The 25,409-nt window shown below is 40.8% G+C and overlaps 1 protein-coding gene across 1 annotated transcript in view; it reads left to right on the top strand.

Moving 5' to 3' along the window:
- vps41 (VPS41 subunit of HOPS complex) overlaps positions 1 to 25,409 on the top strand; it is a 169,899-nt gene that overhangs the window by 71,807 nt on the left and 72,683 nt on the right. The window contains exons 6-7 of the mRNA XM_078216544.1: positions 14,100 to 14,162; positions 19,152 to 19,217. Coding sequence (XP_078072670.1) covers positions 14,100 to 14,162; positions 19,152 to 19,217 — 129 coding nt within the window. The remainder of the gene's footprint in view (positions 1 to 14,099; positions 14,163 to 19,151; positions 19,218 to 25,409) is intronic.

Here is a 25,409-nt window from a genome sequence, read left to right as displayed (position 1 = left end):
TCTCAAAAGTTACAGTGAAGGCATTCCTTTTCCTGCAGAAACCTTTATTAAAAATTATTTATAATTTAGTGTTTATACACAATTGAAGATAATGGAAAGACACCTGAGGATTACAGAACAGGAACATCACCAACAAAGTTCAGCAGGATAGGTATCACTGGAGCTTTTGCTTTCTTTGGCTACTTAATACATGGGTTGGAATCTTGAACATTATTATTAACATGTTATTTTTGCAGTAAAATTGTAAATCTGTGAGAATTTATGAATAAACTGCATATGAAACAGATACAACTGGTCCATCACATAAAATATAGAAAAATCTGATTTTATCACTGGAAAACCAGGTAAATGCTGGAATCTAACCAGCATAGTTGGATAATTACCCAGACAGTCCTGTCCACAAAAATCATCAACAATCTGATGGAAGGGTCATCAATCGTGCTCCTAGTTGTAATGTCTGCCTTTAAGGGACAGCAGCATTGCATCACTAGAAGGGAAGTGTGTCATATATTCCAGTCTCAGATTCACTCTCGCCTGTGAGCAGAGCACTCAGCACAAAGTTCAGCTGCTGGCATCTTTAAGTTTCTCTTGTGTGTGTATATGTTCTCATGTACTTTGTTGAAATAAATGGACCCTCAGTGTGTTTACCCAATCCTTTAGGAATGACTAGTGCCTTTATATCATTATAAAAACATGACTTGGTGTTCAGTGGTGGTCAAACAACATGGCAGTAAGCTTAAGTACAGGTATTACATGGTAAGCAACCTTGGATCATATTATATGGTATGAAACAATGTTTTGATTAGACCTCAACATGTCTGCAGTCTGCACAGAAAAGCTTTGAAGACACAGAACAGCATTGTGCTCAGATAAAGAGGTGATAGAGAGACAATTCCTTTCGGTGAGATTGCAGTGCGTAGCCTGTCAATTCAGAGAGTGGGACAGTGCATTGAGAAGACCAACTCCGGGTTAGCTAAGTCAAGCAATGCAAATGAATCAGGGTGTGGGCAGGATCGATAGTGAGTGAGAGTGAGTCAAACAAAAACACAAACCATCAAAAAAAATCAGGCCAAGAAGATTGCGATTATAACAGGTGGAACTTTGGAAAAGTACGTGAAAGCGGTTGCATTGACACACATTCCATGTGATCTAGCAGAAGGAAGGTCAAAAGGATATTGTCAAAATGTTCACTGAATTCCCCAGTTTGAATTGGAATGCAGATGAATAACAATTCAAATTCAGAATGTTTAAACAGCATACAGAACGATGGTTTCTTGATTCGTGTGTCTGAACTGTACAAGCAAGCCATAAAGATTTGCCTAATAATTGGGATTGAAGGTCTGCGTAGGCTGAATACATCGGGATTTACAGCAAAAGAGATGAAAGGTCTCCGAAAGATAGGGATCATGTTGGAAGACTGGTTAAAAATCAGGTTAAACTGTATCCATTGACTGGAATTAATGTCATTTTGACAACAACCTGCAGAATCCCTAACCCATTTGATCAGCAGATGCAGAGAAAAGAGTACATGCTGTGATTTTTCAAACACCGAGCGAGCAGACAGAATTGTTGAGTCATGATTGTATCCACTCCCATGGATGCATTCCACCAGGTCTGCTAGACAAAATGTATAGTATCAAACACTACTTGAGGTAAGAATGAAGAAATCCTCGCAGATTGATGAATCTTACAGATCCAAAGCAGAGCCCCAATTGTTGATGCACTCATTAGAACAGCCAAACATAGGAAGACATGTGGAAGGTTTGGCCTTCTGCATGCACCAAGGAAATGCACAGCTTTTAATAAATTCTGCAAGGCATGTGGCAGAAAAGGCTATTGGCAGCAGCAGTGCTCGAGAGCAAAGGCTGATGCGGCTACCAAGAACTGTGTACTGATCAAAACGTAGAGTCATAGAGGTTTACAGCATGAAAACAGGCCCTTCGGCCCAACTTGTCCATGCCACCCTTTTTTTAAAAAAAAAACCCCAAAGCTAACTCCAATTGCCCGCATTTGGCCCATATCCCTCCATACCCATCGTACCCATGTTAAATGCTTTTTAAAAGATAAAATTGTACCCGCCTCTACTACTACCTCTGGCATCTTATTCCAGACACTCACCACCCTCTGTGTGAAAAAATTGCCCCTCTGGACACTTTTGTATCTCTCCCCTCTCACCTTAAACCTATGCCCTCTAGTTTTAGACTTCCCTACCTTTGGGAAAAGATATTGACTATCTACCTTGTCTATGCCCCTCATTATTTTATAGACCTCTATAAAATCACCCCTCAGCTTCCTATGCTCCAGAGAAAAAAGTCCCAGTCTATTCAGCCTCTCCTTATAACTCAATCCATCACATCCCAGTAGCATCCTAGTAAATCTTTTCTGCACTCTTTCTAGTTTAATAATATCCTTTCTATAATAGGGTGACCAGAATTGCACACAGTATTCCAAGTGTGGCCTTACCAATGTCTTGTACAACTTCAACAAGACGTCCCAACTCCTGTATTCAATGTTCTGACCGATGAAATCAAGCATGCCGAATGCCTTCTTCACCACTCTGTCCACCTGTGACTCCACTTTCAAGGAGCTATGAACATGTACCCGTAGATCTCTTTGTTCTGTAACTCTCCCCAGCGCCCTACCATTAACTGAGTAAGTCCTGCCGTGGTTCAGTCTACCAAAATGCATTACCTCGCATTTGTCTAAATTAAACTCCATCTGCCATTCGTCAGCCCACTGGCCCATTTGATCAAGATCCCGTTGCAATTGGAGATAACATTCTTCACTGTCCAGTATGCCACCAATCTTGGTGTCATCTGCAAACTTACTACCATGCCCCCTATATTCTCATCCAAATCATTAATATAAATGACAAATAACAGTGGGCCCAGCACTGATCCCTGAGGCACACCGCTGGTCACAGGCCTCCAGTTTGAAAAACAACTCTCTACAACCACCTCTACACAGTGGATACTTTCAGGCAGTAAGAATGACCGGTCAGAAATATATACATGAGGTGATTACCAAACCAGAAAGAAATGATGGCATGCACAATGAGGAAGAGCGGTGAACACAAGTTTCACACCACCAATCTTGTGGAGGACATATTCCTTCACACCATCTGTAGTGTTTGCTTAGATTCAAATTATCTGTCCTAACAAAGTTGGTAATAATTCACTATTAGCCAAGATTAACACAGGCAAGTGCCAACATACTACCCTTGCGAATTCTAAAAACCATATGGAGAGATGAAGGTTTAGTAGTAATGTCAAAAGATTAGTAATCCAGAAGTCCAGCTAATGCTCCTGGGTCATGGGTTCATATCCCACCAAGGCAGTTGGTGGAATTCAAATTCAATTAATAAATCTAGAAAAAGTTAGTCTCAGTAATGGTGACTACAAAACGATTGTCAATTGTTGTAAAGCCCTATCTGGTTCACTAATGCCTTTAGGGAAGAAAATCTGCCTTACTGGGTCAGGCTTAAATGTGACTCTTAAAGATGCCCTCTGAAATGACCTAGAAAGTCACTCAGCTCTAGGGCAATGAGGAATGGGCAACAAATGCTGACCTTGCCAGTGATGCCCACATCTTATGAAAGAACAAAGAAAAAATGGCGAAACCTACAACTGCACAACTTTCAGCATTCACACATTCTATGTGCAGGATCCATAGTCCTGGAGTGCAAGTACAGTCAATCCCCCTGGGTGTCACAGATGTTCTACATTGTGGAAACTAAAAGCCCAGAGATTGTACATCTACCTGGCACCTCACACTAGTGACGATCCATGGAATCAGTCAGACCTCATATGGCAGATCAACCACAAAAACGACTCCTAGCATCTCAATTCATGACCTAACATCACAATGTCCCAAACGTTTCGACAAAATTGGCAGTTTAAGAGAGCTGCAACATTATCCTTTCAGGAGAATGCAGATCTGTTAATTTATCCTCCACATAAATACAGTGTCCACATAAAATACAAAGGAAAGTTCAAATTAGACAAAATGGAGAAAGACAGATTCATTGAAAGAGTACAAGAACATGAAACTTGGTGCCGTTCAGTCACGTGTCATAAAGAAGAATTAATCATTGAGAGCATGACTTGATCAACAATGTTTAAATGCAGCTTTGATATATCCTTGCAAAGTACCCACATAGGAAGAGTTAAATTTGAGATTTACCTTGCAAAATTCTTCTCAAAGTTTGATACCAAGCATGCCTACTGGTCAGTACACCTTGCAAAGAAGTCCCGAGAGCTTACTACATTTTGTACCACATACAGGGATTATTTTCTCAACAACTTCTTTTTGGTGGACCATGGAATGAATCCCTACAGTACAGAAGGAGGCAGTTCAGCCCAATGAGTCTGCACCAACTCTCTGACAGAGTATCTTACCCAGGCCCTCTCTCTGCCCTATCCCTGTCACCCCACACATTTACCATGACTAATCCATCTAACCCACATGTTTTGGGACATTAAAGGGCAATTTACCATGGCCAATCCACCTAACCTGCATGTCCTTGGACTGTGGGAGGAAATTGGAACACCTGGAGGAAACCCATGCAGACACTGGGAGAACATGGAAACTCAATCCAAACAGTCACTCAAGGCTGGAATTGAACCTGGGTCTCTGGTGTTGTGAGACAGCATTGCTAACCACTGTGATGCTATTTCCCTTAGTTGAAGGGTCATTCATGAGAGGACACAAATTCAAAGTGAGAGGTAGACAGTTTGGGGGGGGGGGGTTGTGAGGAAAAACATTTTTACCCGTAGGTTGGTGATGGTCTGGAATGTGCTGTCTGGTAGGGTGGTAGAGGAGGGATGCCTCACATCCTTTAAAAAGTACCTGGATGAACACTTGGCATATCATAACATTCAAGGCTATGGACCAAGTGCTGGTAAATGGGACTAGGTGGGAGGCTGGATGTTTCTCAGGTGTCGGTGTAGACTCGATGGACCAAAGGGCCTCTTCTGTATTGTAGCGACTGAACCGACAGGAGTGTGTGCCGCTTTGATTGTCTTATTTAAGGAGAGATATCCTTGCAGTAGAGGCAGTTCAAAGAAGGTTCACTAGGTTGATTGCTGGGATGAAAGTATTGTCTTGTGGGAAAAGGCTGAGCAGGTTGCGGGGGCTTGACTAGATGCTGAGAGAATGTATCCTTCATGGGGTGTCTACAGCTAAGGGGTATGGTTTCAGAATAAGGAGTTGCCCATTTAAGACAGAAATGAGGAGAAGTTTCATCTCTTAGAGGATCGTTAATCTTTGGAATTCTTTGTGCGAAGAGCTGTGAAGGCTACTGTTGATATTCAAAGCTGAGCTATACGATTTCTGATATTCAAGAGAGATGAGGATAATGGGGAACAAGCAAGAAAGTAGAGTTGGGGCCGGTGAGATAAGATCACTTGAATTTTCAGGTAAGTACTTTTGAGTGGAGTGGCAGGCTGACTCAATCACCACTCCTTCAGAAGTTGCAGCCCATGAAATAGGAGCAAGGAGTAGGCCAGACAATTCCCTGAGCCTGCTCTACCATTCAGTAAGATCAGGGCTGATCTGACCTTGGCTGGTTTGAGGCTGGGGGAGGTCGGCAGTTGGACCTAATGATAGGAGTCCCACTAAAGGGCTACTGATTGCTGTTGGTTTGTACAATATTTACCCATAGGCAGTTTTAATTTATCTATCTTATTCTGGGTCAGAAATATCGCAGTTTGTGATTTAACTCACGTTTTCAGCTGGTTCCCAGCGCAATTGCCCTAGAGCTTGGAACTTACAGCCTGTTATATTGTAAGTCTGAGAAATAAAACCACCCCCCTTCCTAAAATACCATTAACCATGTCATTAAGGCTTGAACTCCAAGCTGACTTGTGCTGTTGATTTTAATGGCATGGAGCCATAATAATAACAGCAGAGGGACACACCAGTTATGGTGCAATTAACGCTGTAAGTTAACTCATGGCAAAATCTCCTGGAACTTCTGTAAGAGCATAATTGCAGCTTCTTAGATGTCGATCATACAAGTTCTCAGAAAATGTGTTTTTCTTTTTAAAACCATTTTGAATTGTGCGTAGTCTTGCTAAGACAGCCAGAATAGAATTACTGTTTCAATGGAAGACTTTGCTTGACTCTTGGCTTTCGTGGAGCAGGTGCTCTGCAGTTGTCTCAGCAATTTGCATCATTTATTTTCAATCAAAATGAAGTGCTTAATTAAAACGGTATGAGAGATGCTTGCAATATAATTCATACTTTAAAAAGGTTGATTGCTCTTATTCAACCTGCTGCAAGTGTACTAATTGCCTTGTAGTGGGAAAATAAAAAGCCAGCCTCAGGGAATAAAGTGTTGATTCTAGTTTAAAGGGCAAACTGACTACAACCTTTTGGATTTTATCTGCTTGTCCCTCAGTTTATTTGATTTAGTTTAATTGTTTTCTGTAACAAAAGAGTTGAATTTTTTTCTGTACGCTTAAGAACATCTAACGATCTGTGCGGAACTGCAAAGGAATTCAGATATTTTTTCTACATAACTTAGAAACATTTCCCTTGTTTTAAAATAAACAATGAGTTAGGAATGAGTCCTTTGTATCTGTATTCACAAATGATGACTGCATACGTCCAGCGTCCGTTTCATTTTGACACAGGAATTTTGAAAACATAGAAGTAGGTAAAGCATTTGTCAAAAGGAATTGCTTTATTCATTTTTGGGACATGAGCAACACTGTCAAGCCAACATTTATTGCACATCCCTAGTTTTCCTGAGGGCACCAACAGTCATAACACATAGCATGGGATTGGAATGACATGTCAGCCAGACCAGGTAGGGAAATGGTAGGTTCCCTATCCTGAAGGATAATAGTGAATTAGTCGGGTTTATTAACAATCTATTCCTTTTTTTGCTGCAGGCTCACAAATGAGCAGATTTATTGAATTCAATTTCACAAGTTGCCACAGTATGATTTGAACTTATGACCTCCGACTCGCAGATCCAGTACCATCACCACTAGTCTGCTGTACCTAAATGACTGTCTGTAGAACACCCAGACCAGATAACATACACACAAGACTCTTCAAGAAAATGTGAGGGGAAATTAATGAGACTCAAGTTAACATTTGTTGGAATTCCAGTAAATACATGAGTTTTACTTGCAGACTGAAGAAGAGCAAGACCTGAATATTAAAAGTAGAAATGAAACTTGGATCTGTAATTTCTAGGTCCGTTAGCTTGCATCCGTAGTGAAGAAAATATTTTCTCATTTACTCACTATTATCACAACCCAGTTCAAAGTCCATATAAGGAGTAATCATGGATTTAGAAGCCATAGGTGATGTGAAGGCATTTTTTTTTCTTCTCATGACTGGGGAAATAGTTGTAGTTGAATGTCGAGATTAACAATCCATTCAATGGCTTCAGCTAGCACAGTGTGAATAGTTGCGATAGCACAGGAGTGGACCTCTCAGGGCAGAAGTTCCGTTTATGGGCAATGGTCTCACTTGGCCACAGTTGCAGTTTGAGATGTTCCTCATTTTCAATTTGCCATCCCTACAAACTGACAACAGCCCCACCTCTCTGGCACAACTCCTAGTTGACTGCAAACATCACCAACCTGGCAACTGACCCGACTGAAGGTAGTTAAAGCTAGTGGGTGGGGGGTTATATGGAGGATGTAGTTTGTTTGGATTCTTGGAAGAATTGGGTAAGATTTTGTGTATGAAGTTTTTAAAGAAGAAGGCTTACAGAACTGAACGCAACTGTCTGGATTTTAAAATTCTTAGAAAATGGAAAGCAATTGAGGATAAACAATTCCAATTTTATGGCCAAATAGCCTGTGTCTATTTTTTAACATCCATTGGACTTGGCGGTTTGAGGAGGGGTAGGGGGTCAGTTAATAATGAAGTTCCTCAAACATCTGCCTTGGGTCCTCTGCTGTTGGTGCTGGTAAAAAACAATATAGAAATGTGTGCATCAAACAAAAACATTTTTATTAAAACCTCAATATTGGCAGATGACTAGCAGCAGAGATTTATCACAGTCAAAAATCTGTACCAATTAAGCATATTGACTTAGTGTCGACATAGAGGTTTTAGTATGGATAAGCCTAAGGACTTTTTACATGACGAAGGGATGCACAGTAGCAAAGGAAGAAAAGTATTTTGCTGCCGCTTTTGGCCCTTCATTGACTGTGAAGCAATAATTAACAAATCAAATATTGGGATGAATTACATCTAGTGTGAGAAAATCAACTCAAATTTGGAATAATAAATTTAATCAGGCATTCAACTGAGGCCAGACATAGCTCTTCAAGTAGATATAAAGTAACCCATAGCATAATTTGAAGAGCAAAGAGCCCAGTCAAAAACATCAAACCTTGACTGTGCAAAAGTTGCTATTTGCCTCAATCACTCAGTAACTATATTTGAGAAATAGTTTGTTGACTATGAAATACTTTGGCATGCTCCATTGAAGTGACAATACTAATTACTCTGGGTTAGGATGTTGCCCAATCTCCCACTATAACTTCAACAGGAAATTAATGGGACCCCAAAGAAAGTGTAAACATTGCTTTGACTTATTCAAAACATGTGGTCTGTAGTTTGTCAAATGATTAGTTTTGCACTTTCTTTACCAGATTCAGTCAGTGCTGGAAATAATTCCAGTTTCCTCGATTTTCAGTTAGGGAATGGTCTGTGTGGGAACTATCTATAAAAATAGAGGTAACTATAGGTCCAGATATTTCAGTTTCTACGTGGTCAGGGATAATAACATAAGAACTAGGAGCAGGAGTAGGTCATTTGCCCTCTCGAGCCTGCTCCGCCATTCAATAAGATCATGGCTGATCTTCTCGTGGACTCAGCTCCACTTCCCCATCTGCTCACCATAACCCGTAATTCCTTTACTGTTCAAAAATTCATCTATCTGTGCCTTAAAAACATTCAACAAGGTAGCCTCAACTGCTTCACTGGGCAGAGAATTCCACAGATTCACAACCCTTTGGGTGAGGAACTTCCTCCTCAATTCGATCCTAAATCTGCTCCCCCTTATTTTGAGGCTATGCCCCCTAGTTCTAGTTTCACCTGCCAGTGGAAACAACCTCCCTGTATGTTTCTATAAGATCTCTCCTCATTTTTCTGAATTCCAATGAATATAGTCCCAGTCTATTCAGTCTCTCCTCATAAGCCAAGCCCCTCAATTCCAGAATCAACCTAGTGAATCTCCTCTGCACCCCCTCCAGTGCCAGTATATTCTTCCTCAAGTAAGATGACCAAACCTGTACACAGTACTCCAGGTGTGGCCTCACCAGCACCTTATACAGCTGTAACATAACCCTCCTGTTTTTAAACTCCATCCCTCTAGCAATGAAGGACAAAATTCCATTTGCTTTCTTAATCACCTGCTAAACCTGCAAACCAGCTTTCTGTGATCCATGCACAAGGACACCCAGGTCCCTCTGCACAGCAGCATTCTGCAATGTTTTACCATTTAAATAATAGTCCATTTCGCTATTATTCTTACCAAAATTAATGACCTCGTATTTACCAACATTGGATTCCATCTGCCAGACCCTTGCCCATTCACTTAAACTATTTATATCCCTTTGCAGATGTTCAGTGTCCTCTGCACACTTTGATACACTACTACTTGGTCCTCAACTCCAAATCATTTATGTAAATTGTAAACAATTACGGTCCTAACACTGATCCCTGAGGCACACCACTAATCACTGATTGCCAACCAGAAAAACACCAATTTACCCCCACTCTTTGCTTTCTGTTAGTTAACCAATCCTCTATTCATGCTAGCACATTACCCATAATGCTGTGCACCTTTATCTTATGCAGCAACCTTTTATGCAGCACCTTGTCGAATGCCTTTTGGAAATCCAGATACACCACATCCACTGGTTCCCTGTTGTCCACCGCTCTTGTAATGTCCTCGAAGAATTCCACTAAATGATTTAAATATGACCTGCCTTTCATGAATCCATGCTGCATCTGCCCAATGGGACAATTTCTATCCAGATGTCTCGCTATTTCTTCCTCGATGATAGACTCAAGAGACTGGACATACCCCAGAAGATATGCTTCAGGAACCTTCTGTTGTTCCAGTGCAAGTCTTCAGGAATTGTCCAGTAAATTTGCACCACCAAATGACAATCCCCCTGCATCCAAAATCTTGCAACATTTCTCCAACTCTTGAGTTAGAAGTGGACACTTCAGAGGGTTCTGACTCAGTTACCTGGCTGATAACCCAGGAAATTTTAGACTGGAAGAAAATCATGGTTAAACTCCTGAGTAACATATAACTGACTCCTCCACTGACTCCCCCATGCCTCTCTGACCTCAAATCCATCCAAGGAAGTGGTCCTTGGCAAATTGTTGAAACTGCGGGTGGATAAGTCCATGGGTCCTGATGGATTTCATCTTGGGGTCAGAAGGGACTTATAAGGGACTATTGAGATAGCTGATGCGGTGATATTACTCTTCCAAAATTCCTTAGATTTGGGAAAGGTTCTGTGAGATTGGAAAATAGCATGCATAATTATTTAAAAGGGGAAGGAGACAGAAAGCAGGAAACTATAGACCAGCTAGCTTAACATCTACCATAGGAAAAATGCTAGAAGCTATTATTAAACCTGTTATAACAGGGCACTTAGATAAATTCAAGATAATCAGGCATAGTCATCATGGTTTTGTGAAAGGGAAATCGTGTTTAACCAATTTACTGGAGTCCTGTGAAGAAGTAACAAATGCTGTATTAATGAAGGGGCACTGGTAGATGTGATGTACTTAGATTTTCAGAAAACATTGGACATCATGGTGGATAGTGGTTAGCACCATTGCTTCACAGCTCACTGCCTTGGGTGTGACTGTCTGTGTGGAGTTTGCACGTTCTCCCCACGTCTGTGGTTTTCCTCCAGGTGTTCTGGTTTCCCCCCACAGTCCAAAGATGTGCAGGTTAGGTGGATTAGCCATTGTAAATTTCCTTTTAGTGTCCAAAAGTGTGTGGGTTAGGGGAATTAGTATGTGGGGTTACAACAGATGGGACCTGGGTAAGATGCTCTTTTGGAGAGTTGGTGCGGAGTTGATGGGCTAAATGGCCTCCTTCTACACTGTAGGGATTCTATGATTTTACAAGGTGCCTCATAAATGTCATTGTGGAAAATAAAACCTCATGATGTAGGGGATGACATATTGGCATGGATAGAAGATTAACTAACAGGAAACAGTAAGCATAAATGGGTAATTTTCTGGTTGGCAGAATGTGATGATGCTGTGACACAGATCAGTACTGGGGCCTCAACTCTTTACAATTTATGTAGGTAATTTGGATGAAGGGACAGATGGTATGGTTGCTAAATTTGCTGATGGCACAAAGATGGGTGGGAAAGTAAGTTGTGAAGTGGACATGAGGTGACAAATGGAGTATAATGTGGGAAAATGTGAGGTTGTCCATTTTGGCAGGACGAATAAAAAAAATATTATACACATGTTGAGAGATTGCAGAGCCCTGAGCCACAGAAGGAGCTGGGTATCTGTATGCAGATACAACAAGTAATTAGTAAAGCTAATGGAATATTATTTTTCATTGCAAGGGGAATTGAATGCACGAATAGGGATGTTATGCTTTAGTTACAGCCTCAGTACTCAACGCCGACAACTGCCAGTTTCCAGTTGCAATTTTACAACTCATCCACTTCACCCTGGACCACAATGTCTTCACCTTCAACAACCAGTTCTTCATCCAGACACACGGAACAGCCATGGGGACCAAATTCGCACCTCAATATGCCAACATCTTCACGCACAGGTTCGAACAAGACTTCTTCACCGCACAGGACCTTCAACACTAGATACATCGATGACATTTTCTTCCTTTGGACTCATGGTGAACAATCACTGAAACAACTATATGATGACATCAACAAGTTCCATCCCACGATCAGACTCACCATGGACTACTCTCCGGAATCGGTTGCATTCTTGGACACACAAATCTCCATTAAGGACAGTCACCTCAGCACCTCACTGTACCGCAAGCCCACGGATAACCTCACGATGCTCCACTTCTCCAGCTTCCACCCTAAACACGTTAAAGAAGCCATCCCCTATGGACAAGCCCTCCGTATACACAGGATCTGCTCGGATGAGGAGGATCGCAACAGGCACCTCCAGACGCTGAAAGATGCCCTCATAAGAACAGGATATGGCGTTCGACTCATCAATCGACAGTTCTGACGCGCCACAGCGAAAAACTGCACCAACCTCCTCAGAAGACGGACACGGTGGACAGAGTACCCTTCGTCGTCCAGTACTTCCCCGGAGCGGAGGAGCTATGGCATCTCCTCCGGAGCGTTCAACATGTCATTGATGAAGACGAACATCTCGCCAAGGCCATCCCCACACCCCCACTTCTTGCCTTCAAACAACCGCACAACCTCAAACAGACCATTGTCCGCAGCAATCTACCCAGCTTTCAGGAGAACAGTGTCCACGACACCACAGAACCCTGCCACAGCAACCTCTGCAAGACGTGCCGGATCATCGACACGGATGCCATCACGTGAGAACACCATCTACCAGGTACACTGTACATACTCTTGCAACTCGGCAAACGTTGTCTACCTGATACGCTGCAGGAAAGGATGTCCTGAGGCATGGTACATTGGGGAAACCATGCAGACGCTATGACAACGGATGAATGAACACCGCTCAACAATCACCAGGCAAGACTGTTCTCTTCCTGTGGGGGAGCACTTCAGCGGTCACGGGCATTCAGCCTCTGATCTTCGGGTAGGCATTCTCCAAGGCGGCCTTCACGACACACGACAGCACAGAGTTGCTGAGCAGAAACTGATAGCCAAGTTCCGCACACATGAGGACGGCCTAAACCGGGATCTTGGGTTCATGTCACACTATCAGTAACCCCCACAGCTTGCCTCCTGGACTTGCAGAATCTCACTGGCTGTCCTGTCTGGAGACAATACATATCTCTTTAACCTGTGCCTAATGCTCCCTCCACTCACATTGTCTGTATCTTTAAGACCTGGTTGGTTGTAGAGATTCGCATTCTAATCAGTATTCTGTAACTTGATTTTGTGTCTCTGTATGCCCTGTTTGAGAGCAGATATCCACTCCATCTGACGAAAGAGCAGCGCTCCGAAAGCTAATGGCATTTGCTACCAAATAAACCTGTTAGACTTTAGCCTGGTGTTGTTAAAACTCTTACTGTGTTTACCCCAGTCCAACGCCGGCATCTCCACATCATGCTTCAGTTATACAGGGTACTGAGAGACCAATCTTGAGTACTGTGTACAGTACTGGCCTTAAGGCAGGATGTAAATACATTAGATGCAGTTCGGAGAAGGTTTTCTAGATTAATACCTGAGATGGTGAGTTGTCTTTTGAGGGAAGACTGGACAGACTAGGCTTGTATCTGTTGGACTTAGAAGACTAAGAGGCAATTTGATTGGAACATATAAGATCCTGGGGGGTCTTGGCAGTGTGGATGTGGAAAGGATGCTTCCTCTTTTGGGAGAATCTAGAACTGGGGGCCACTGTTTAAAAATAAGAAGTCATCCAATTAAGGCAGAGATGAGGATTGGTTTTTTTCTCAGGATGTTGTGAATTCTCTTCCTGAAAAGATGGCTGAGGCTTAGTCTTTGAATATCTTTAAGGCAGAAGCAGATTCTTGAGGTGAAAAGTTATTGCGGTAGATAGGAATGTGAAGTTGAGGTTACAATTAGATCAGCCATAATCTTCTTAAAAGGTGAAACAAGCTTGAGGAGCTAGGTGGCTTACTCCTGCACCTAATTTGTAGGTTCATATGATGCCTTGAGAACTAATTCAGAAGCGCACTTTGATTTGAATTAAGAATGGAGAATGCTAGAAATACACAGCAAGTCCATTAGTAGATGTAAAATGAAAATTCTGGTAACTTCTTGTATAGATCAAACAGTCCTGTCAAAAGGTAGTACCCCACAGTATTTACCCACCTTGTGTCTGTAAAGAAGCTTCACCAGTTGTGCGTTTTATATTTTTGGCGAATGTAGCTTCCATTGGTTTCTTACGTGATCCTTTTTGTGACTGTTACTTTTCTTGCCCAACAGGTCCAGGTGGTTGGACTGTACACCAGAGAAGGATTTCATGAAAACTTTGACTGTCCTATCAAAGTAAGATTTTTTTAAACTTCACTTCGTAGGTAACAGACTGCGATTATGTTGAAGCAGCATGAAATACATCGTGCCTTCAGAGAAGTTAGGGAAAAGCTACAAGGATGAACACTGACGTAGATACATTGAGCAATGAAAGTTGTTAAGAACCTCGCCACGGTTAAATGCGAGGGTATCCCAAAACCCAGAAAGGGAACTTGGAACACCGGTTCTTTGTACCAAACTGAAAATATATACCACAATGTGCAGAAAGATGCAAACAAGTGAGGAAAGATTCAGTCTTGTAATAAATCATAAAAGAATATTTATTAACTTAAAATAAACCCATAAGGCTAAAAGTATGTCACTGACTGTGATTGTCAGGATGTGATGAACTGATGATAGGTGTGATCCTTAATAGGTTACTGAGACAATCCGTCTCCCCCTCCTCACATCAATGATCCCTGTCCTCCCCAGCGATCTCAGTGACATTGTCCTTGGAGTTTAGAAGAGTGAGAGGGAATCTCATAGAAACTTATAAAATTCTAACAGGGTTCAGAAAAAATGTTCCTGATGGTGGGGCAGTCCAAAACTAGGAGTCATTGTTTGAGGGTAAGGGGTAAACCTTTTAGAACTGAGGTGAGGAGAAATTTCTTCACCCAGGGAGTGGTGAATGTGTGGAATTCACAAAGACTGAAAGTAGTTGAGGCCAAAACCGTGTCTGATTTCAAGAAGAAATTAGATATAGCTCTTGGGGCTAAAGGGATCAAGGGATATGGGGGAAGGGGAGGTCAGGATATTGAATTTGATGACCAGCCATGATCAAAATGAATGGAGAGCAGGATCGAAGGGCCAAATGGCCTGATCCTGCTTCTTGTTTCTATGATCCAATATTGGTCTCCCTCTCCCGGTCTGGGTTTATCCTGCCTGTTGTGGACAAGCTTGTCCTGGATGAAGACAATAGGAAGGCATGTAATGAGAAAGAATGGAGCAAAACTACACTAACAGAAATCAGTGGAATGTGGCAACCCTGCGCATGGGCAACAGTCAACAAAATGTCTTGAGGACCATACTCAGAACCCAGGTGGGCTGCTTATGGCTCCTGGGCTGCAGGTTGCCCACCACTGATCCACTGTCTCAAGCCCCTTGAGAATCCTATATGTTTCAATAAGGTCACCCCTCATTCTTCTAAACTCTAGTGAATACAGGTCCAACCTACTCAACCTCTCCTCATACGAAAATTCCACCACCTCAGGATCAATCTAGAGAACCTTCTCTTGACTGCCTCCAATGCCAGTCTATCTTTCCTTAGTTAAGGGGACTAAAACTATTCACAGTATTCCAGGTGTGGTCTTATTAATACCTTGTATAGTTTTAGCAAGACTCTCCTATTTTTATACTCCATTCCCTTTGAAATAAAGGCCAACATTCCATTTGCCTGCCCTATTACCTGCTGAACTTGTATCTAGCTTTTTTGTGAATTATACTCGAGAACCCCTAAATCCCTCTATGCCGCAGCTTTCTGCAGTCTTTCTCCATTTAAATAATAGTCAGCACCTTTATTCTTCCTACCAAAGTGCATAACTTCACATTTTTCTACAATATATTCTATCTGTCAAGTTTTTGCCTACTCACTTAACCTGTCTATATCCCTTTGTAGACTCTTTATATCATCTTTACCACTTGCCATTCCACCTATTTTAGTGTCGTCTGCAAACTTGGCTTGTTGAACATGTTCTGTATTGAAAAAGCAAACACACCTACTTTTCAAAGAATTGAAGTTAGAGCCTGCTGTAAGGTTGTAAAAATGTCGGGTTATGAAGTGGATCCAACTTTACATATGATGCACATGATGCCAAATCTAAGCAGAAAGTGATGTCCCAGTGGATCCTCTCACCATTTGAAGTGCACTGCAAAATTAGATCAGAACCTGATTCCAGAGTTGTACTGCCTCTTGTATATTAATACACAGCTGAACCCACAGCACATTGCAGAAGTACCAGTACCTGACAGTTCCTGCTAGCCTGTCTCAAAAATGTACTCTTGTGCCAACTTCTGAAAAGTACTTCTTGCATTAATGTAGCATTTTTCCCCTCATACATTTGAATTTGATTGCCAATTAGAAAAGCAAAATTTATATAGTAATTATGTACCTCCTTCAATATTTCCTTAGTCTTGTAATTCCAAAATTCCTTTCGTAGCATCCTCTATAACCCCCTGCATTGGAGTGAATATGCCATAATTTATATAGTGTCTTATTCTATCTCTTGAAACCATCTAGTGGCTGAGTGAATTACTTTTGAAATATAGTCAGTTATTTTGTAAACAAAGTCAGCAATTAACATTCAATGGCATTACCATTGCTGAATCCCCCACTATCAACATCCTGGAGGTTACCACTGACCAGAAACTGAACTGGATTAGCCATATAAATATAGTGGTTACCAGAGAAGGTCAAAGACTAGGAATCCTGCAGTGAGTAACTCACCTCCTCTTCCCCAAAGCCTGTCCACTGTCTACAAAGCACAAATCAGGAGTGTGGTGGAATATACTCCACTTCCCTTGATGAGTGCATCTCCAACAATACTCACGAAGCTTGATGCCATCCAGGACAAAGCAGCCCACTTGATTGCTACCCCTTCCATTCAATCCCTCCACCAACAAACAGTAGCAGCATGTGTACCATCTACAAGATGCATCACAGGAACTCTCCGAGCTACCTTAGGCAGTGTCTTGAAAACCCATGACCATTACCACCTAGAAGGACAAGAACAGCAGATACCTAGAAACAGCATGACCTGTAACTACCCCTCCAAGTCACTTACCATCCTGACTTGGAAATATATCACCATTCCTTCACTGTTGCGAGGTCAAAATCCTGAAACTCCCTTCCTAACAACAATGGGTGTACCTATATCTCCGGGACTGCAGTGGTTCAAGAAGGTAGCAACTAGGGATGGGCAATAAATGCTGGTCTGGCCAGCGACGCCCACATCTTGTAAATGAATTAAAAATATATGCAGAGCAAGAATCCACAAACTGAAATGCAGTTAACGACTGGATAATCTGCTTGTTGATTGAGGAACAAATGTTGGTCAAGATCCTGGAGAAGTCCCTACTTTCTTTTCAATTAACGTCTTGAGATTTTTAAAAATGTCTGCTGGGCAGGTGTATATGGTCCAGGTTAATTTATCCATGGGATGCCACCCCTGACAATATGGCACTGTCTCCACTAATACACTTGTGTGTCTCCAAATTATTACCAGTTCCACACTATGTTCTTATCTCTGCACTGAGACTGATGAAATACAAGACCCTTGGGTTGGTACATGAGCATCTTGTGCCACAAGTTCAACTGAATTCCGTCCCAGATTTCCGCTGCAAAGGCATTGTAACAATATTCTGTGCCATTCAGCCCTTCTAAATATACATTGATTGACAATCAATACTTGTCATGGCTTGGCTTTTAAAAAGAACATAGGTAGTGTGTGATTTGGATGAATAAATACTGTTACTAAAAGGTCCGGTTGAATTTTTAATTCATCCACAATTCTTGCTTCCTCGTACAGTAAGTAACATCTGTTAACCAGCTAAACTGAACTGCCACAAATTGCTTAAATTTTCCCACTTTTTCTGCCTTTGCTGGTAATATACAAGCAGATCAATGGCGTTGAAGTTGGGAACTCCCTGTGTTGGGAATTTCTTAAAAGGAACCCACATTCTGCCATTCATTGCTGTACCCCTGAGGCTAGTAAGAGTTTTATCGATTTTCAATCTTGTAAAAAGCTGAAAATCTATTGAAACAGAACTAATTTGTAACCACTGTGTGGGAACAGAAAAAGGTTGTACATAAGTGATTAATTCCAGAAAATTCTGTAAACACCAATTCTTATGCTCATATACATATCTCATGCAGCAGTAATTGGTCACATAAGTAAATTAAAATTGTGTTGTTACCTGCCAGCTTGATGCATGGATTTGGGAGCAATTCCTGTCTATCATGGCAGCATATGCATTGTGTAATGCTTATTACTTATAAATTATATAAATATTGCCATTCTGTATCGTGCTTCATAAATAAACCATCAATTGATATTTGCTTGTTTACTGGTTTTCTTAACCAGCTCCCATTCAAAATTTGTCACAGGAATACCTAATAGAGATATATAAGATGTTGAGAGGCATAGATCGGGTGGACTCTCAAGAGGCTTTTTCCCAGGGTGGAAATGGCTGCTACGAGAGGACACAGGTTTAAGGTGCTGGGGGGTAGGTACAGGGGAAATGTTAGGGGGAAGTTTTTCACACAGAGGATGGTGGGCGAGTGGAATCGGCTGCCGTCAGTGGTGGTGGAGGCAAACTCAATAGGGTCTTTTAAGAGACTCCTGGATGAGTACATGGGACTTAATAGGATGGAGGGTTATAGGTAGGCCTAAAAGATAAGGATATGTTCGGCACAACTTGTGGGGCCGAAGAGCCTGTTTTGTGCTGTAGTTTTCTATGTTTCTATGAAACAAATGTATGTTCACTTTTGGAAAAGCAAACTTATCCCTGTGCTTAAATCTAGTTAAAACCATGAACATTCTGTATACATGGAATATCTAGGATATATTGATTCTGATGCTCCCAATTTGATGCAGTGAAGCAAGGTAATATTTACTGATATAATTGCAGTAAGTTCACTCCAATGCAGGGGGTTATAGAGGATGCTACGAAAGGAATATTGGAATTACAAGACTAAGGAAATATTGAAGGAGGTAGTCAACTAATTGCAAACAATTGCAGTTGGGCTAAGGTGAGCCATTCCTTGTACATCTCTACCTAACAGCACTGTGGGCTCAACTTGATCAAATGGACTCGAGCAGCCCAAGAAGGTGGCCTATCAACAATTTCTCCAGGTGGCTAGGAATGGGAAATCAATCCTGGTCTTGCCAGATCCCAAGAAAGAACTAAAGAGTGTGCAGTTAAAAATGCCATTAGCCATTCTTATTCTGATTTTGTTTTTTATTTTAGATAGTGGCTCTTCATCCACAGTTTGGCAGATCCAGCAGTAAGCAGTTCATCACAGGAGGGAACAAGGTAAATGTGCTGATCTATCTCTTGGAATGTTACAGACTGTGCCAGAATAGCTGAATATCAGAACTGTAATCTTTCTGTCCAGTTAATTTAACAGACATTTTAAAGTGTGTTCATTACTTACTGCGCAATAGCAACAAATAGTGTTTATACAGTGCGCATTACCTAAAAGCAGTTTTGCATGAATCAGCAGATAAAATATCAAAGTATGTACAGTGCAGGTCATTCAGAGCTATGTTCTGCTTAGTTGGATGTTTCTCAAGGGAAACAAGTTCACACAATTACGAATTCCTCCTTTAGTATGCCAGAAGTGAACTAACAGCAATTTGCTATTTTATTGTGCATTTAATAGAAACAATACCTAAGATGTTCAGGATGTAAAGAAAAACAGACAATGTCAAAGAAGGAAAGATTAAAAATCATGGTCAAAGAGTGCCTTTTATAGAGTGTATTTATGGAAAAGAAGGAGGTGGAGAGACTTTGGAAGGAAATAAGGGAGTGGAACCACCTTTGGCAGTTGAATGCATGGTTATTCCATTGAACATGGTTGAGGAGGGGGGTGCACTGAAAAATTATAGAGTCACAAGAAAGGAGAGTTAAGGGGCAATGGAGTTGGTTATAAGGAGATTTCAGAGATTAGGAGAGGTGAGAACATAATTAGATTTTAAACACAGGGATCAGGATTTTAAATTTGAGGCATTAGAGGGACCAGAATCAATGTAGGTCATGGAGAATGGTGATATGGACAGGGGAGATTTGACATGACATGCAGCAGGGTTTTATATGCACTGGGACTTGCAATAATTAGAGAGCCCACACAAGGGGTCTGGGACATTTGTGATCTGGAAAAGTGGTCGAGTAATATGTGGTGCAGGGCAGGGGATTATTGAACCTGGGCATGCAGATGTAATTTTATCCTTATCTTAAGATCATATATTGTCCACCCATTGACATATTTCCATTATAGAGTCTGATCTCCCAATTTCTAATGGAACTGACAGTTAAAAACTGGTCATGCTGTCCTTCCTGCTAGTGGGGACCCTGCAGCATCTCTATTGACAGGACGGTGTAAATACAACATGGCAGATTTACATTATAAGTACGGACATGGTCAGTTTCCAACATAAGTGTGCTTAGTTAAACTATAAAGCAGCATATCAAAGAAAATATTGGAACATCGTAGGATTTATAAACCTCTAGCTGATCCAGGTGGGAATCTATTAACGATGGAGAGGAGATTTGTAGAAGTAAATACATTTGATTTGTTCCACAAGTTAAAAGATTGAGGTTGTGTTAGTTGTAATATACATGCAAGTTTTCTTTCTGTTCAACATTAACTTGCTCCAAACGTACCTCACACATTCTCTATGGTTCACCATGCGTGAACCATGGAAGCTCATGCTCAGATCGAAAATTCATGAGTTAAAATGAGGCTGGAAGATTCTCCAACTTGCAGTAGAGGGCAGATCACCAAGAACACTCAACATTGAGGATAGTTCTGGAGTTAGCAGAAAAAGGAAAAGAGCAGAAGTAACCATTCAGGGGCTAAGAATTTTTGGACTGATTCTGGATTCAGTGTGATGTATACAAGGCTGTTTGTTTTGCAGTAGTTTCAAAAGTTTTGTGCTTTAGTTTTAAGTACAAGTTGCTACAAAAGTGGTGCTTAGTCAATAGTACTTTTAGTCTGTTGCAGTAAAAGTCTTAAATGTGAAATTTTGTTGTGTCATCCATTCAGCTGTTAACTGGAAGTGATCTTAATCAGAAGGTAATAAATGCATTGAAGCTGAGGTGTCTCATAAGTATGATGAACAAAGCATTTTTACAGGGGCAGCATCCAAAGTATGGGTTTTAATTTTATCCAATAATCCTTGGCAAGTGATTTTTTTTAAAAAAAGGTTATTGATCTTGATGTGAATTGTAACATGCGATATGTTAAACACATCTGTCTGCTTGGTTGGATATAAAAGATCCCATGGCATTACTTTGAAGAAGACCAGGGAACTCATCCCCAATTTCCTGGTAGTAGTTACTCCTCAATCAACATCACAAGGAAAACACTTAACACACTTACTATATTTCTGCTTGTGGGAACTTGATGTGTGCAATTTGTTTCCTACACTACAGTCATAACTGAACTTCAAAATGTACTTCATTGGCTGTAAAGCACTTTGGGATATGTGGTGATTGTGAAAGACTTTACAAGAATGCAAGACTTCTGTTTCTTTTTCATATGGTTACTATCCTGTCCGTGCTTATTTCTGTTGACTTCTCCACAGAATTCAAAATTATGTTGCCTTTTGCAAATGTTCCCTACATCAGGGACCCACTTCAGAATAAGTACATGCTTTGTCTACAATACCAACCCTGGCTTCCTTTGGACATTCAACTCCATACTTAAGTGACAGGTCTTTCATCTGTCTTGGCTCAGTAACCTGCAGCACACAGCTTTTAAAAAGTCTCCGCACTGAATAGCTCTCCCAATCATGCATTCTTTCCACCTCTCCGAAATGCCTTGGCACATTCACTATGTTAATAGTGCACTAAAATGCAAGTGCTGTCATAGAAAAGCTGATAGAATTAACTGGAAGTTCAGGAAGCTTCCACTTTGTCTTTGTTTATGCAGGATCAATTGGTAAAAGACTTTTCTCACAACCTAAAATACTGGAAATCAAGATATTTCTGCAGTTTTTCTGAATTGCAGGGGGGTATTTACTGTAGTGGTTTCATAAAACCATACTTTATGTGAAGGCTGCAGGAATTGACAACGTTACTTAATCTAATTTTGACATTTAGTTGACAACTACACCTTGCTTATTATTGATTGGCTCTGACCCGTTGTTCCTGCCAGCTTGCAAAACCGACCTGTATATGCCATATATGGTGTAACATTGTTTTGCTGTGGTTTCTCTTATTTTTAATCATTTTTGTGGTTGGCCCTGTACAACAGACAAGGTAGGTGGAAGCGAGGCAACTGTGCAGGAATATTAATGCAGCAGAGGATATGGACTCCACTCCGTGTGTTTTTCTTCTGGTAGGAGGTGCTGAATCCTTTTAATACCTGAGATTTTGTTGTATTTTGTCAACAGTTCACTTAATGAATTTGGAGTTCAGGACTTTTGCTTCAAGTTAATAAATTCAGCTGATAAGCTTTAATAATCAAAAAAAATGTAATTAATGCAATTGTAATATGGACAAAATTACAGGGTTTTGACATGCATTTCATATTTCAACAAACTTGGTCCCTGGTTCTTTTAATGATGGACATATGTTTGTCTGCTAAAGCTAATGTGATTGACTGGAGAAGCTGCAACAGTTCAGAGAAGGTTAAGGGAAAATTTAATAGAGGTGTTCAAAATTATGAAAGATTTTGATAGAATAAATCGAAGCTGTTTCCACTGGCAGGTGGGTCAGTAGCCAGAGGGCACAGCTTTAAGATAATTCACACTCGGAACAGAGAGGAGATGGAGACAAGTTTTTTTACACAGTGAGTTATGATGACCTGGAATGCACTGGTTGAAAAAGCGGTGAAATCAGATTAAATAATAACTTTCAAAAGGGAATTGGATCTATACTATAAAGGAAAAAAAATGTAGGGCTCTTGGGAAAGGACAGGTAATTGGATAGCTCTTTGAAGAATCAGCACATGTACCAAAGCTGAATGACTTCCCTCTGTGCTATATGATTCCACAACTTGTACAGTTTTAAATTGTACATTGTATGCAGTCTGGTTTTATTTATTTCCTAAAGAAGCAAATTGTTCTCATTTAATTGTGATTGACTGTTTAATCAGTCAGATGGCTATCCTGCCATAAATCTCAGCAGTACAACAATTGACACAGTAAAGCTCAGCTTCCACTGGTAGTGATTTCAGGGCTTATCTGGAAAGGAAAGGTTAATTTTTAAATTTTCTTTTCCCTTCCCTTTGTTCCTTTTATATCACTTGGTAATTGATTTATTGGTAATGACTTACAGTTTTGAGAGACTCCATACCCAAATCATCACTTTGCCTATCCTCTGTCCAGTTACTGCCTGAAGTTTTTTTTTGTTTCTTCTGGTCTTATTTAACATTTTGAGTGGTTTTAGGCAGAACTGATAGTTTGATATTTAATAGAGTACAAGAAGTTGGCTCCTGTACAGCGATAGGAGCTTAGACCCTTTAAGGGAATGATGAGTTCCATAATAATCCTGATCAATGTATAATTGTAAGGCTGCTTTTTCTGAGTTTAAATCATGACTCTGAGTGCTAGTTATACAGCACTGTCAATGAAGATATTTACATAAAGTTTACATTTTAAAATTGCTCTCATTCCATTCAGCAAAGCCTTCTATTTATTTATTTAGTCTAGAAATGAAAAGAACAAACTTGTATTTATATACCTCAATTTATATTTCTCAATCTCAAATAATGGATGCAATCTTTGCATCCACCCAAGAGGGTAAATGGGACCTCGGTTGAATATCTCACCTGAAAAACAGTTCCTCTAACTGCAGCACTTTCCCAGTTCTGAATTGGAATTTTGGTTGTGCTCAAATCATTGGAGTTGTGCTTGAACCTGCAATCTTCTAACTAAAGAGGCATGAGTACTGTTACTCAGCCAAGGCTGTAATCAGAAGGGCTGATTCTGGTTTGATGTGCAGTGTAGAAACTGTGTAAGGCAGCACTGAATGTGGGAAATTACCGCAATAGTAGTCTGCGCAAGTTTTTGTTGGCAATATAAGTGAGCACTTGGGTTTACTCAACTTTAAATATATCAATTCCTTGACCACGCAAGAAATAAAATAAAAACATTTTTAAATGTTCCGAATGGGAAAAGTCAATAAACGAAATGGAGAAAAATGAAACTGTTGATTGACATGCTGGTTATTGAAAACCAGACGAGCAGAAACTGAAAGTGAGAAAGGAAAGAAGACAAATGGGGAAGGATAGGAATGAAACAAAGGCCGTGTCAAAAGAAAGAGACTTCACCTATTATCTTCACTCCATCTATTTAATGCAGAGAAACTAATCAGACTGCACTATCCAGGCTCCTCTACCTTTACACAGTGATATTTTCCAGGGTATATAATACATTCCTTATGTGATATGTGCTAGTTGAAAGATGCCACTGTGTTAAACAATTCAAAATGAAAATCCTCAGCTTACGGAAAGTTTGCCTGTGTTCAAGTTTATGACGAGGTGACATGTCAAAGCTTTTGTCTTGCACTCATCAGGACACGTCACAAGAATACCAGTATGAGGGGAAAACATCAATTTATACTGTATGAGAAGAGGGAGCTGATTGGTTGTCAAGTGGACTCTGATTGGTAGAGGCAATGAGCTAACTTAAATAAACAGAGAAGAGTTAGTCTGACAGGGCCAAAGGGAATGATAATGGGGCAATGAAAGGAACCAAAGATGTGCCTAGAGCAGGTGTGCTACTTTCTAAAAACAAAAACGAGAAAAACTGCAACATGCAAAGAAAATAAAACAAAATGAGGGGAAACAGAGCTTCTGATCTGAAATTAAGTGTTGAGTCTGGAAGGCTGTAAAGTGCCTAATTGAAAGATGAATGCTGTTCCTCAAGTTGAGTTTCACTGGAACAATAAGTAAGACCAACCCTGTCATTCAACCTCTCCTGTTTTCCACGCCATCACAGACTTTCCTTTTGTCTTTGCTTCATCCACCACTTGCTCATAACCTATTACATCTCTAGCTTTTCCCAGGTCTGATGAAAGATCATCAACCTGCACCTTTTGTTTCCTCTTCAGAGGCTGCCTGACCTGCTGTGCATTTTCAGCATTTTCTGTTTTTATTTCAGATTTCTAACATCTGCAGCATTCTGCTTTTCAGTTGCCAATAATTGCTTGCTTAGACACCATCTAGCCCAAAGCAGCCCGCTTGATTGGTACCTTCCACAAACATTCAATCACTCGGCCAACGAACAGTGTGCACCATCTACAAGATACGCTGCAGGAACTCACCAAGGTTCCTCGAGCAGCATCTTCCCAATGCATGACCACTACCATCTAGAAGGACAAGTGCAGCAGATATCTGGGAGCACCATCACCAGGGAGTTCCCCTCCAAGTCACTCACCATCTTAACTTGGAAATACATCACTATTCCTTCATTATCACTTGATCAAAATCCTGAATTTCTCTCCCTCTCAACACCATGCATGTACCTGAACCTCTGAGACTGCAGCAGTTCAAGAAGG

This window comes from Mustelus asterias, chromosome 7 (genome assembly GCF_964213995.1).
Source record: "Mustelus asterias chromosome 7, sMusAst1.hap1.1, whole genome shotgun sequence".
NCBI lineage: Eukaryota > Metazoa > Chordata > Chondrichthyes > Carcharhiniformes > Triakidae > Mustelus > Mustelus asterias.
Note: the sequence above shows the minus strand (reverse complement) of the source record. Positions and strands in the feature narration are given on the sequence as shown.